Source organism: Acartia tonsa, chromosome 5 (assembly GCF_053477335.1).
Source record: "Acartia tonsa isolate MP-2025a chromosome 5, ASM5347733v1, whole genome shotgun sequence".
Lineage (NCBI taxonomy): Eukaryota > Metazoa > Arthropoda > Copepoda > Calanoida > Acartiidae > Acartia > Acartia tonsa.
Genome location: NC_137264.1, coordinates 38475326 through 38491116, shown reverse-complemented (window position 1 = coordinate 38491116; position 15791 = coordinate 38475326). Strand labels below are relative to the sequence as shown.

Here is a 15791-nt window from a genome sequence, read left to right as displayed (position 1 = left end):
TATATATCAATATATCGGCCATTGTTTTATCCCTTTAGATCCCTGGAACATTTATAAGGATACAATGAATTCCAACGAAAAATAAATTATAAATTTAGGCATGATTGTATATAATATAAATCACTGAATATACACAATGGACTGTAAATTATAATGGTACCCAAAGTTTTATAAAAACATTCTTCTAAATCAAAGAACTTTGGGTACTTTTACTACATCTTAATTGGTTTGTTCAAACTAACAGTATCTAAACTTTTTATCCAATCAACTTTAATTGTTAATCAATTTATCATCCATTGTCTTATCCCTTTAAATCCCTGTATATATAATTAAATCTGTAATTCTATGAGAACCAGAAATAAAAGCAAATATTGGCAAATTTTCATCAAAATTTGAAGTGGCTTAAATATGCTTAAAGTTGGCAGATTCTTTTGTTGTAATACTTATTATCAACAGGGACCTAAAGGAATAATACAATGGCCAATAAATTAATTTACGTCTCCAATGATGATACACAAAATTAGCCCTTCTCTAAGTTAAAATTTGTTATTGAAACGTTTTAACACTCAACTTGATAAACCAACCAACCAAAATTCACTAAAGTCTCCAAAGTTTGTAATTCAACGAATAAGAAAACGTTCATTTAAAACTTTGGCGAGTAGTGTAATAAACAGCCCATTGTCCCCTCATTCTCTCTGATTATCAGCAAGAATGACAGAGAGAGAGAGAGAGAGAGAAAGAAAGAGAAAGAGAAAGAGAAAGAGAAAGATAAAGAGAAAGAGAGAGAGAGAGAGAGAGAGAAAGAGAGAAAGAAAAAATGAATAAAAGAAAATCACAAAAACTCATCAAAAAAAATATTTATGTTTTATGTAGCTTGATCGATGGACCAAGTAAGTATTTTACTAGACACTCTACAGAGGGGTATCTTCACAACGAAAATCAGAAGCCTATCTTAAATTGAAGCCGAGGAAATGTAATTCCCACATATTATTACTGACACGAATGTAATAAGTGTTTTTGTTTGTCATTTAAAAACTCGAGAACTACTTAACTGATGCAGTTTTCCATTATAGGGAAGCTTCACTTAGTTCCCTTGGTGGTTTAAGGCTATATTATTTATGAATTTCAATCCGGGGATGGTTTTAGGCTAATTTCCTTCGTAATTATTAAATAATCATGAAAATCACAAAACCTCTAACATAATCATAATGCAAAACAAGACACACGGCCAGTTTAAGAATATAATGTTTAAGTATTTAATGTCAGAGAGAGAAGGGGACTGTTTATTACACTGGTCCCCAAAGTATTATGATAACGTTTTCTTATTCGTTGGCTTAACAACTTTGGGAATTTTTATTGAATTTTCTTTGGTTGATTAATTTAGTTGAGTGTTCAATCGTTCCAAAAAACTAATTTACAGAAGGAGTAATTTGTGACGACATTTTGTTTAACATTTTATTAGTCTTAGTTTTCTTATTAAACAGAATTATAAAGGCATAAAAATCAGGCTTTTAATTCACAAATAAAATAATTTCAACAACGAATAGTACATTTTTTAAAATAGATTAAAAGTAGCCGAATCTAACTAGTTTATTCAAATTTAATTGCTCAAGTATAATTCTTTTCTATATTATGTAAGTATTCTATATTATGACGCGTTTGTCTGTCCGTAACGGTTAGCTCTATTTACAAACTAGCAGCTACCCCCTTAGAGGCCTAAGGCCACTTACGGTGTGGGAGGGAAGTCAACCCTCCCCTCCCCCCTTTTTTCAATTTGGATTGGGAGGGTGTTGGTTATTAACCTCCTCAGGACCTGATAATCTTCCCTGTTAAGGAGAATCATATCGGCTCAGCAGTTAGCAAGATCCTTGTTACAGACAGACACAGATCCTGTTACTTCTATATAAGAATAGAATGATAGAATAATTCAATTAATTTCAAACCCATAAACAGATACTATGTAATCTTGAAACATCAAAATTTTATCTTTTTAACCTTAGATTAATAGGATTATTAGGCACAATGTAATAAATCACGTCCAAAAGACATTACACTATATTTCGACTCATTTTAGAGACCATTTTACGTGATAAAATTGTATTGTTTTGTTGTTGCTGTGATACTTATGGTCATTATTGTTCTTGTTTACTTTGCATAGCTAGCTACCAGTGAATGATTTGTAAATGAAAAGGTATTAAACATAAAATTACCAGATCCACAATCACTTAATTGGACTAATAGAAGCACATTGCAGGAACAATGTGTACATATTATTTGTTAGATTTGTATACATTTTGGTATTATTTTATTCATATAATAAGTCAGCTTTCCATAGTTAAATTTTTTAGGAAAAAGGAAAATTTAATTATCTATAAATAAAAATGAAATAATTATTTTAAATGTAATGTAAGTGTAACATCTATAAATGTTGTCGGTCGTATTAAGTACTGTGACTAAATATTAACAAAAATCTTTGTCAGCTAGAAATTCCTTTTAAGGTTGGACGGAATATTGTCTCTGATTGGCCTTGATCTTACCTTACCTCATAAGGATGGGATTCTCCTCTGATTATCTAATGAATCCAGAGCATCATCCTCCTGTAATGGGATGCTGTCGGTCGTATTAAGTACTGTGACTAAATATTAACAAAAATCTTTGTCAGCTAGAAATTCCTTTCCAGGTTGGACCGAATATATTGTCTCTCATTGACCTTGATCTTACCTTACCTCATCAGGATGGGATTCTCCTGTGATTATCTAGAGAATCCAGAGCATCATCCTCCTGTAATCCTTCCATCCTTCCAAGACGACGAGTAGATGCGCTACGTGTTTAGCCACGGCTGCGAGTTGATTGACCATCTAGAGGCATAAACCTATTCAAAAGATATATTTCTGTTTATTGAAACATGAATCCTTTTTCCTTTGCTAGTTAATGTTCTAATTGTTACTGTTCAATCAACAATATTAAGACTTCCTTAAGGGAGTTAGGAAAGGTCAATAGCTGTCAAACTTTGCATGAAAATTCCTATAACAGCACGATTTAGAAAGCGTAGAAACTCTATAATCGTTAACAGAAAGTTCATATGTCCATTTAAATCATGCAGATTTTTAACAACAAAATTTTCTATTTATCAGATTTATAGAATGTCGATTCCTAGGACAACATCCTAAAAATAAAAATATGTTCTTGTACAATTCACGTACAATTTTATTTAGTCTTATTAACAGCTTATTAAGTTCTGACACTCTACAAGGGTCATTGTTAGTTTGTCTTTCCTTCTAATTTTTAAGCTTTGCTTTTATGGATGTTGTCTTCCTTGTTCTTTCAAGAAACACTGAAAAATTTGTTTTGGAATTTTTTACTTGTGTATACATGGATTCTATTCTTGTAAATGAAGTAGAAATAAGATAAATAAAATTGTATTAAATAATGTTTTTGATTGCATCTTATTTTATGCTTAAATGTAAACATTTAAAAGCTATAACAAGATGACAAAATCCATAAAAGCGAAGCTGAGAAAAAAAATCATTACCAAAAACATTAACAGCAATCTTAAGGGATAACACAATGGACGATAAATTGATGTACATTGTACATCCCCATTTATGAAAAACAACATCATTTATTAAAATCATTTGTAGTAATGTATGAAACTAATCAATAAAAGTTAGCCGTGCAGACTTACGTATCCACCTAAAATATAGAAAAGCTGCGCAGAAAGTGGTGGGGGGGGGGGGGGAGGCAAGATTTAGCCTTTTCGTGGTGTCCTCTATTTTATTTTGAGGGGGGGGGGGAATAATTCAAAGCATGTAATTTTACCCCCCCCCCCCCCCCCTCTAAATGCACAAAAAACTTCCTTTTGTGACTTGCAAAGAGGATATCTAAATGGGGGCCGGAGTGTAAACAATTTCTAACAGAGGGGGGGGGGGGGGGAGGGGTTACTGGAAATAAAAAGAACAATTTGACAGACTGACATTCTCAAAAGTTTCAGGAATTAAAGAATATTAAAATTGAGTTATTTCAGATGCTCTATAAGAAGAAAAGTTCGTCTATCTGCAGAATAAAAGAATTTGTATCACATTCCACAAATTTGAAAGTAATAGTTATTAATATTGGTTTATCTTAGTTACTTAGCCCCTTGCATCTAAAGTGACAAAATAAGAAGAAAAATAGCATAAATCCAACTTAAGATCTAAAATTAAGAACTCATAGAGGGATCTTAATGGTGAGACAAAAACCTTACTGCTTTATATGATTGGATATTTGGTCTAAAAAACTTTCAGCAATTTTTTAATATTTTTTTTAGACCTGAAAAAACTTGCAGGGATCTAAAGGGATAAGACAAAGGCTGATATATTTATGTTCATCCCCATTGATGATACACAAAGTTATCCCTTCTGTAGATTACAATTAATACTTGAAACGTTTGAATACTCAACTTAATATACTAACCACTCAAGATTCACTAGTCCCCAAAGTTGTCGAGACAACGAATAAGAAAACGTTATTATGATACTTTGGGGACTAGTGTAATAAACAGCCCTTACCTCCCTGAATAATTTGTGACAAAGGAGTGAATAAAAAATGGTATAAAAGACATACAGGCCACTAGGGAATCAAAAAAAAAACTAACAACATACTAGTTAGTAAGGCTCAGCAGCCGCATATTCCAGGGATCTCTAGGGATAAGACAATGTTCGATAAAATAATGTACATTTCCAATGTTGATACACAAAATAACCCCTTCTGTAGATTACAATTAGAAGCTTAATGAAACAACCAATCAAATTTAATAATAGTCCCCAAAGTTATCAAGATAACAAATAAGAAAACGTTATTATAAAACTTTGGGGTACTAGTGTAATAAACAGCCAATTATCCCTTCTCTCTCTCTGCCTTTGGCTGCTTATAAAATATAAAATCTTATTTTTACAGGTAAAATCATAATTGCTATTATATTTACTAGTTGCATCGCCTCTAGCCTCTAGAAAAGTCATGGGATGTAAGTAAATATCCTATAACCAGTCTAAGACATTTATAAAGCATTACTAAAAAGAACAAACCAATCGGACTAGCAATTTCCGAGATCTGTAGCTTTAGGCAAAAAAATACTTAAACATTTTTTTTTTATCTTTATTTTATCTAAAGGGATAAGATGTAATCCCCAATGATTATAAACAAATCTACCTTTTCTGTAGAATACAATTAGTGCTTGAAACGTTTGGACACTCAACCTAATAAACCAACCAATCTAAATTTATAAATAATTGTTAAGCCAATGAATAAGAAAACATTATTATAAAACTTTGGGGACTTGTGTAATGTCCCCTCCCTCTCTGATTTAAACCCTAGAATACAAAATTTTTCTCAAATATTACTTTATTATTATTTTTCAATATTGCATTCCAACCCCCCTATTAAAAATTTGCCCCCCCCCCCCCTTCAAAGGTAAAGTGTTAACAAAATGTCGCATCTGCTATTCAAGATAGCCAACAGGAATTTTTAATCAAGATTACGTGGTCCGTCGATCTGTCGGTTATTCATATTTTGTATAGAAAAGTTTCTTGATTTATTACTTTCCATATATTAACACTGAATATCTGCTCTCTTTGTCCGTTTGTCCTAAAATAACATTTTGTGCCTCGCTTTTTATGGATATTGCTTTTAATCTAACTTTGGCAATATATGGTTTTTATTTACGGGTTTTGCAGGAAACCCCCTAAAAATTTCTTCCCCCTATTTAACTCTAATTTTACCCACTTCTTTTATAAATATTCAGGGGTCTCAAGGGATAAGACCCTGGTCAATAAACAAAATAGATACTTTTCAGGGTTCAAATTATTGGTGGATAAGTTTGTACAACCCAATCAAGTTATAATAAAGACAACCAAAGAGTTTGTAAAACATTTGGGACCAGTATAATTTACAGTCCAATGTCCCCTCCCTTCCTTGGGAACTAACAATGGCGCCCTCCCTTTTATATAACACCCCCACCCCCATACAGTTCCTCCACCCGCCCCCTCCCACCACCGCACGGCCAAACCAATTGTTACGGTTGTTGATGAACAAAGGTCGGAGAGATGAAGTGCCGCCAAGTGGGAAGCGGGAGGACTAAGACCATTGGTAGAAAATTCTTTATATTTGCCGCCAAAATGAGATAAATATTTGACACACGCACACACACATAACCGAAAGGGGACACCTTTAATCGCCACTGTAACAGACACAAATACACACGCACACACTCTGAAAGTTTATAAATATAAGGTGCAGAGACCTGACAAGGAATAGTAATGTTACAACCATGGAGTATCTACATGCCATGAACAGATCTAGTGACCTGCAGGGTAGCCCCCCTCCAGCCAGATATCATACTAATATCACCACAGGGCCAACTTCATTAAATGTGAACACAAAAACTGAATTGAATAGTAATAATACCTCCAGCAGTCGGATACTGTATGACACGCCTTGCAAGGTGTGTGGTGATTATTCAAGTGGTAAACACTATGGCATCTTTGCCTGTGACGGCTGTGCCGGATTTTTTAAGCGGTCAATCCGTCGCGGCCGCGAGTACCCGTGCAAATCACGGGACAGCGGTGGTGGCCAGTGTTTGGTGGATAAAACGCATAGGAATCAGTGTCGCGGCTGCCGGCTGCAAAGATGTATTGCTGTTGGCATGAATAAGGAGGCTGTACAGCATGAGAGAGGACCGCGGACGGCGACTATTCGCCGCCAGCTGGATCTTATGATGCCGGATAAATCCATGATGGTGCCTAGTTCGTTTCCCAGCTACATGCCAACCCACCTACCCATGCACTTGCCGTCACTATACAGCAGCCAATATAGTTTACGTCCAACTCCACCCCCACCGCCATCACTAACATTGCCAGTTTTTCCACCAGCCAGCAATTCTCCGCCTCATTCTGATACATCATCCACAGCCCCGCCCTCTTCCTCACCGCCTCAACATTCATGCACCCCACCTGCACTGCCTAGTTCAACAACACCAACGCTGTCCCAACAACAACAGTCTCCAGCAACAACATGTGAAATAGCAGCCCGGCTGTTGTTTATTAACTCCCGCTGGGTGCAGGATCATCCCTTTGTCAGTGCCATGACACGGGTCCAGGACAGGCTGAACGCGCTGTCCAGGTCATGGAAAAATCTGTTTATCCTCAGCTGCGGCCAGTTTTTGAATCCTATGGATATATCTAATCTTATAGCCACTGTTGATACTGTTAAATCTTCTCCTGTTCCTCTGCCTGGCAGCCAGGCCAGTCACGAGTTTACACAACAGCTGGATAAGTTTCAAGAGCTTGTCGACCAGATTAATCTTCTTGATCTGGATACATCTGAGTTTAGTTTTGTCAGAGCCTTAGTGCTGTTCCAGCAGTGTAAAGACAGTTTGTCCACCATTGGCGGCGGCTACCTGGAACTGACCGACCAACTCCGGCTTACCTTGGCCCGCCTGATGGTCATCAACAAACCGGATCAGCCGTATCGGCCAGAAAAACTGTTTGGCCTGCTGACCGACCTTAACTCTGTGTCTTCCAATACGCTGCACAAAATTTTCTTCAAGTCCGCCATTGGGGAAGACGCCCCCATTGATAAAATTGTTGTGGATATCTTCAAGAACTCGGCCCCTGCACCAACTGCTGTAACTGTCTAGAAAATTTCAAGAATTGTGCCCCTAAATTCAATCCTTCTTAAATTGAAAAAATGAAAAAAAGACTAAAACCATAAAAAGTGATTTAAATAAAAACATTACATTCGCGTAGCAGACTATTTAATAACTTTGTGTGATATAATTTACAATTCTGAAATTAATATGTATTCTTATAATAAACTTATAATAATTTCAAACTTATTTTTAATTATTTTTTAGGCAAGGATGAAAACTTCCATAGTAGCAAAGCGAAGATAAAAATATATAAAGTATTTGGTAATAAATGAGGGGAATATCTTTAATGGTAATTTAGTAGCTTATTTCGTAAAGCAGCTGAGAAAATGAAGCTTATTCCAAAAGCTAATTAGAAATTAACATCTATCTATAATAGAAGCCAAAAGAATATTTTTCCTCCTAACAAAATCAACTGAATACAAAAAAATATCATTATCAAGGATAAAAGAATCTACACAAAAAATTGTACCAAATTTGCCTATATTTCAGTAAAATTAATTTCTTTGAGTAAACAATTATGATTTATAAAATTATTATTATTCCATTCCCTTCTAATCTTTTTCCTACTTTTGACCCATAGAAATATTCCCTGATTATTCTGAATTGAGCTATTTACGAGATCTTAGCGAGCATACAAAGAAGATATTCTGACTAGTTTGATTAAAGTAATTTAGCTTACAATCTCTAATGTATAAAGACAGACGTCAACAAGGCTGACAACATCCATATGTAGCGAAGCACACAAAAGTGATTTATAGAGCAGATGTTTAGTTGTCATAAAAAAAATAAAATAAAAATGCAATAAATGTAACTGGACAAAGTGTCTCAAAATCACTAAAAAAGATATGGATAATCCCTCATTTTATGACGTCACATGGCTGATGTTGAGACACTTTGTCAAGTTACCAATAAATCAGAGAATCTTAAAAAAAAACATTTATGTCTTTGGAAGCATGACCGTAGGACTAAGTAAATTATACACTTAATGCTCATTGATACAATTTTTTTTAGCCGTTTATCTTTAATAGAAGCCGAGAAAATCACATTTCTCCTATAGCGATACTGACGGAGAAACAAAGTGAATTATGAAATATTTCAAAAAAATTGTTAATGATTAAAGTTAAGAAAGGGACTTGAACGGAAGATAAGAAAACATCTTTTTCAACGAAGTATTTTAATATAAAAAATATTTTTAAAGCATAGCTTTTCTTTAGCTTTAGGGTCGGTCCCAAGGTTCGTAGTGGATAAATCATACCGTTAGGTTAGGGACTATTTAGAAAGCGTATCAAGTCTATAATCGTTACCAGAAAGTCCCAAGGCAAATCTTTAAAATTTTTGACAATTTATCTTATAAGATAAAATTATCGTATTAATTTAATTTTTGTTTGGAAAAAATTGGTTCCTTTGCAATCAAAGCGTCTCTAAATATAAGTCCTGAAAATGTAAGTATGTAATTAATATCAAAATTATCCTTTATTAACGCAACTTTGAAACAAATATAGCTTCAGTTTTGTCTAATGATTCTTATGACAATGAGGAACAATCTTGGGATCATGTTACTTCTAGGTTAAGCGCCTACCACATGTTACTTGTAGGTTAAGCAATATCCCCCCTCCATTCCCTATAGAATTATGAATATAAACAATTGAGATGAATTAGTTAGCTAAACATTTATTAGTATTAGATTCAAAAATATTATTAAATAATTACACATCATATTGAATAGCAATCTGGTTGCACAAATTTAAAAATGCATTATCATTATAGCAATCTCTCCACATATATTCATCCAAATAACTTTGTAGGATTGGTCAAAATTTCTCAGGAGAAAAAGAGTGGAAGGAGTTTTCCTAGTTTAATTTGGTTCAAGATAAAGGAAGTTGTTTGTGGTTTTGAAGTTCTTTAGAAATGACAAAAAAAGCATATTTTCAATAAAGATATAACTAACATTGTCTTTTCCCCCTTTTTTTTTATCTCCCTTTAACATGTTACTTGTAGGTTAAGCAAAGTTAAACATGTAACGTTACTTGTAGGTTAAGCGCTAAACCTACAAGTAACATGATCCATCCAAATGTCCTAGATTAATTGCACAGTAAAAAGGAATTTACAAGGATAAGACAATGGCCGATAAATTGATTTACATCCCTAATAGTGATACACAAAATAACCCTTTAATAGATTACAATTGGTGGTTGAAACGTTTGGACACTGAAGAAAATAAACTAACAAATAAAAATACAATAAAAGTCTCCAAAGTTGTTAAGCCAACGAATTCGAAAACGTAATTAAAAGACTTTGGGGGACTAGTCTAATAAACAGCTCAATGTCCTCTCCCTTCCTGTGCGGCACAAAACAAAGGTATGAAACAATGTTATTTAATATCAGATTAAAACCATTATTCTCACGGCTCTAAATAAATTGTCCAAACTCATCTCAAATATTATACATCAAGGATGACAACATACATAATAGCGAAGCAAAAAATCCATGGATTCAAAGTGATAAAACAATGGCGGATAAATTGATGTACATCCCCAATGATGATACACAAAATTACCCCTTCAGTAGATTAAAATTAGTGGTTGAAGCGTTTGAACACTCAACTTGATGATCCAAAAAATCAAATTCATTAAAATCCCCAAAGTTGCTAGGCCAACGAATAAGAAAACGTTATGAAAAACTTTGGGGACTAGTTTAATAAACAGCCCATTGTCCCTCTCTTTGTAAAAGATCAGATAAACGACCAAACGAACGACTGTAGTCGAGTTTCTAGTCGCAAAATTGGACGTAATTACATTTTGAGAGGAAATCTTAATATTTCCAATTACACTTGGCTGATTCAGCAAAGTTTTAAAGTAATGGTACCATTCCACCAAGCTAAAAATAACGTTTTAATGTATATTTACGAAAGAACGGACAGACCGACCTGGAGTTTAGAAAAGCTGTGCTTTAATCATTTACATGAAAAACAAATTTTGACATCATTTTATCTCAATAATGATTTGACAAAAACACACCTTGTGGGAACTTTTACCAAAATTAGGGGCAAAATAGTGTTTTTTAAAAACAGTTCAAGATTGTTTGAATTATAGAAAAAAAATACTTTAATTTCTTTCTTTATTTACGGAATATCTAAGATTTAAGATTTTAAAAAAAAAAGTATGAGTCCGGGGTAAAATAGCTTAAAACCATTTACAGTTTATTTTTAAAAAATTATTAATTCGGACCATAAATTTTCGAGATATATGTCTATAGATAGAAAAACTTGCTAATCTTTACAATAGGATACTAACTTTTAATAAATTACCTTTAATATTTTTTTTTTTACAAAATCTGCCCTTTTGTATATTTGACTGCTATACAAAAACACCTTTTTTAAAATTAGGGATAAAAACATCTAAAAGAGAGTTTTCATCATGTAAAGTATCCTTAATTCAGCCTATTTCGGAATGATTGGGGCTTTTAGGAATTTTCCGAAACAAATACCTCAAAACAAGGTATCACCAGTCGCAGTTTTTTGCAACAAGTCTCCCGCCAAGATTTTGCCAAATCCGCAACAATTTTAACTAACGCAGCTTAGCAACATTAGACTGAATAATCCGCAACTGCAGCGGCTAGAAAGATAAAAGCTACAGGAAAGCCGTCACTCTTTTATCAGAATTTTTATAGAGATTGTTGCTAGAAAATATTATTGTAATTAAACTGGTCCCCAGAGTTTTATGACAAAGTTTTTTCATTCGTTGGTGTCAAAACTTTGGGTACTTTTATTGAAATTTTGTTGGCTAGTCCCAAATTACTAACTTTTCTAACAATAATTTTAATCTACACAAGGGATAATTTTGTTTATAATGATTGGGGATGTACATAAACTAATTGTACATTGTCCGCTAAAATAAGGTGCATATGAAATATCCTAAATTACCCGCTTCCCACCTTTTTTTTGCCTGTTTACTGGGTAGAAAAGCTTAAAATTACATAATTATTTGTAGAGCATATTATCAACAACATAAATAAACAAAATACTTTAAGGATTAGGATACAGGAGAGCAAAGCTACTAGTATACTTCGGATCAAGGAAAGAAAACGAAGTAGCGGTTTTTTTTATAGTTGCTTTTGATAGGTTATTTTAAGTTAGATTAGGTAAAATTTAATGATTGCCCTGCAAAGGTTTTGGAGAAAATCGAAATATACTGTGAATAGACGACAAACCCGATACTTTTTTCCATGATCCTATTGTCACTACAGAAAAATTCAACCATGTAATATTTTAGCTTAATTATTCAATTCTTACATAAGAGTAACAGGATGCTTGTCTGTCTGTGTGTACTAAAGGATCTCGCTAACTGCTGATCCGATATGGTTCAACTTTAAAGTTTATCTTCTCATAGATCCTCAGTAGCTTTGAGTATAACTAAAGTGAGAGGATCATCTTACCATCTCCCCCTGAGAGGCCTCTAGGGGCATATCCGCTAGTAAGGATTAGAGAATTTGAAGGTTGATAATTTTATGATTTTACATTGCACTTACGGAACAAGGTAACTAAAAATGTGCCAATTCTAAAAATTGCTTGTAAAAAACAGCCTAGAAAGTAATAAAGTGTGTGCAAAAAATTGGGACCTTTTTAAAATTCAAATAGCGCGGCAATGTAAATAGTAGAAAAATATCACGCATACCGTTAGAACCGCTATGAACATTAGTTTTTGGTAATCTTTTGCACACCCTTTATTATACTTTTTAAAATTCCTTACATTAAAGTTTAATGATGTCTATACCTCTGTCTGTGAATCGGTAACCACTAACCACTAACCACTGGACCATTATGGCTCTTTTTAAGTGAAGCTTCCTTTAGGTCATTCATGGTTTATTCGAATTGGAAGAGGGTATCTTTACCCTTCCAAGAGAAATTGTTCTAAAAAAATATTATTCTAAATATTCTAATACTTTACAATATTTGTTTTATATTACAGTTTAGAGAATCAGGTCTGTATTGGCCTATAAGCTTTTTGGCTTAACATGGTATTTATTCTGCTACAATGAACTTCAAAGTTGAAATTTTACTTCATAGCTTTGTTAATACTAAATAAGCAAGTCCATTCCATAGATAAATACAATATTTGTAGATAGAAATTTGTTTCATAGATAAAAATATAGAATATTTTCTCGCAAAAAGAACACAGTAAAAGTGTCTGACTGATTATGACGTAACAAAAAAATTAGCCAATGAGAGGCCACTATAAATTTTACCATTGGTCAATAAAGGCCTCTCATTGGCTAATTTTTTTTGTTACGTCATAATCAGTCAGACACTTTTACTGTGTTCCTCGCATTCATTCGAAACCGATTAATATCCGATGGATTAGAGCCGGTTCTCATCCATACGAAAAAATCATGTCTAGCATAGTATAATATCCAGTTTTCTGCGAACCTTCGGCATCTTGGGACTTAAAAACTGGTTTTAATGTTATAATTGTACATTTTATATCTGCGGAAAGTTCAAATTCAATGTACAATGATAGTTATTTATCGCAACGTATTGTAAACATCTTTCCACGGATATAAAAACATACAATTATAAGATTAAAACCAGTTTTGATTTAAAAAACTGTTATTAATCTTATGATTTTTATTTTAATATTTGTAGAAACCTGGCAATAATACGATACAATTAATGAATTTTCAGAATGGTTTAGAACTTGTTTTAATCCAGCGGATAGTAATCGGTTTCGAAGCCATGTTGTAAAAGATATTAAGATATCTGAAACAGCTAACTGGCCTATCTAATGAAAATTGTCCCAATTTTTGATCCAACCCCCCAATCTTCCCCCCGTTTGAAATAGTACCAAATTTTGACTATGTTTATGCTTGAACGATCTTTCAACAAGATTTAACAAAACAAGGATGACAACATCCATAAAAGCGAAGCTCTGAAACGGTAGGACAAACGTACATTAACACTTGTTTAATGTCAGAACTGAATAATCAGAATGCGAATGTATAAGAGTCAAAGCAAAATTGTAAGTAAATTTGTTGAAAAACTGCTTGATACAGGATAATGATTATGGACATACTTACATTTTTAGGACTTGATTATAGAGTTGCTTCGCTTATAATATTGTACTTTGTTGTCCCAGGAATCAGTATACCAAAAATCAGATAATTAGGTCACATACAAATTTGTTGTTAAAAATGTAAAAAAATCAACATGTTTAAAATGGACGTACGGACATTCTGATAATGATTATAGAGTTGCTACGCTTTCTAACTCGTACCTAACTATTACAGGAATCACCATGCAAAATTTGAAATCGATAGGACAATTCTAACATGCCTAAATTAACGAAAAAAATATATATAAAAAAGTAAAAAAATCAACATGTTTAAAATGGACGTACGGACATTTTGGTAATGATTATAGAGTTGCTACGCTTTCTAAATCGTACCTAACTACTAAAGGAATTACCATGCAAAATTTGAAATCGATAGGACAATTCTAACATGTCTAAATTAACGAAAAAAGCTATCCGTGACGGACGGACGTACGGACGGACGGACGTACGGACGGACGGACGGACCTACCCTAATTATAGAAAAGCTTCGCTTTTAAAAATCTCTGAAAATTCTTTTCAATTAAACGACATTAAGCTTAGGAAGACACTCTTAGGGTTTAGATTCTATTTAATAATAATTTTATAAATCATTTTGATTTCATTTCCGAATACTATAATACTAAAAAAATAGCATAAAACCATCCTGGGATATGTGTAAAGCTTTCTTAAAAAAGAGAACTCAATCGGTTCAGTGGTTAGCCAACGAAAGAAACTAAAAGGACAAGCGGCTGAGCCCCAAGCATCTTCTAAGATAAATCGAGGGGTCAGAATAAGCCTTCTTAAATTGCAACAAACTCAATCAGTCTAGAAACTAGAAACCTTACTGCTTTAAATGATAGAAAAAAGGCATTGTCTGATTAACACGAAACTCAACATAATCAAAAATGTAAATATTTTCAATAATATACATTTTATAAAAGTAAAATATCTGCAATGTTTGTATTTAAAGATCTTGCAAACCTATTGATTGGAAGCTATTTATCAGGGAAGCTTCTTACATGGTTTTTAGCCATTTTAATAATTAAAGAAAAGTTGGCTCAAAAACTTTGGTTACTTGTTTTGAATATTGATTGGATGGTGTCAACACTTTTCAACCAATATGATTTAATATGTAAGGGACAATTTGATTACTAAACACTGAAAACCAAAGTGTCCCTTTGAACAGAAAAAATGTCTCTTTTTCCTGGTATCATATTTAAGATCTACATGGGTAAGCAGATTTTATTTTTCTTAGACAACATTACAACATTTTTTCTCATTGTATTCAATCCAGGGATAAGACAATGGTCGATAAATTGATGTATATCCCCAACAATTATACACTAAATTACCCCTTCTGTAGATTATATTTAGTTGTTGAAAGGTTTGGACACTCAACTTAATGAACCGACCAATCAAAATTCAATTAAAGTTCCCAAAGTTATTAAGCTAACGAAAAGGAAAACGTTATTATAAAACGTTGGGGACTAGTGTAATAAACAGTCAAATGTCCCCCCCCCCCCTCCCAGGTTTAATCTAAGAATATTAATAGCGAAGCTACTATAAATTTGTGTTTTACCAGGAACATTTATGTCCTTAACCAAGGACTAGCATGTATCCTACGGGATAAGACAATACAAGAAAAAATGATGCACGTCCTCAATTACAATTAAAATTACAGGTTTTTGGCAATTTCTCTAGTGAAGGCATCTCAAAACGTCCAAAATATTCAAATTAATCCCCCCCCCCTCTCTTCCTTTTATAATAAGATCCCCCAAAATACTATATGCACAACCACTATAGAATATAATGTTAATTTCTTGTATGCAATTAGTATAAATAAATGTAAAACTCTAAATAAATATGAATATATTATCATAATAGTGTGACTACATTTCCATACATGTATCAAATCATCCGAACCGCATATAATTACAAAATCACACCCCTTTGCTTAACTCTCACTTGAACCCGCGACCGTGGCTCAAGTCAACACGTAGCGCATCCGCTCGTCGTCGGGA

The 15791-nt window shown here is 33.3% G+C and overlaps 2 protein-coding genes across 2 annotated transcripts in view; one reads left to right on the top strand and one right to left on the bottom strand.

Annotated features, from left to right (window-relative positions):
- The window catches only part of rno (PHD finger protein rhinoceros), a 389004-nt gene that overhangs the window by 365381 nt on the left and 7832 nt on the right, over positions 1-15791 (bottom strand). The gene's annotated exons all lie outside the window — the stretch shown is intronic.
- LOC145319450 (nuclear receptor subfamily 2 group E member 1-like) lies at positions 6282-7866 on the top strand. Its single transcript, XM_080161585.1, has one exon. It carries the CDS (start codon positions 6305-6307, stop codon positions 7670-7672), a length of 1368 nt encoding a protein of 455 aa, XP_080017711.1. The 5' UTR covers positions 6282-6304; the 3' UTR covers positions 7673-7866.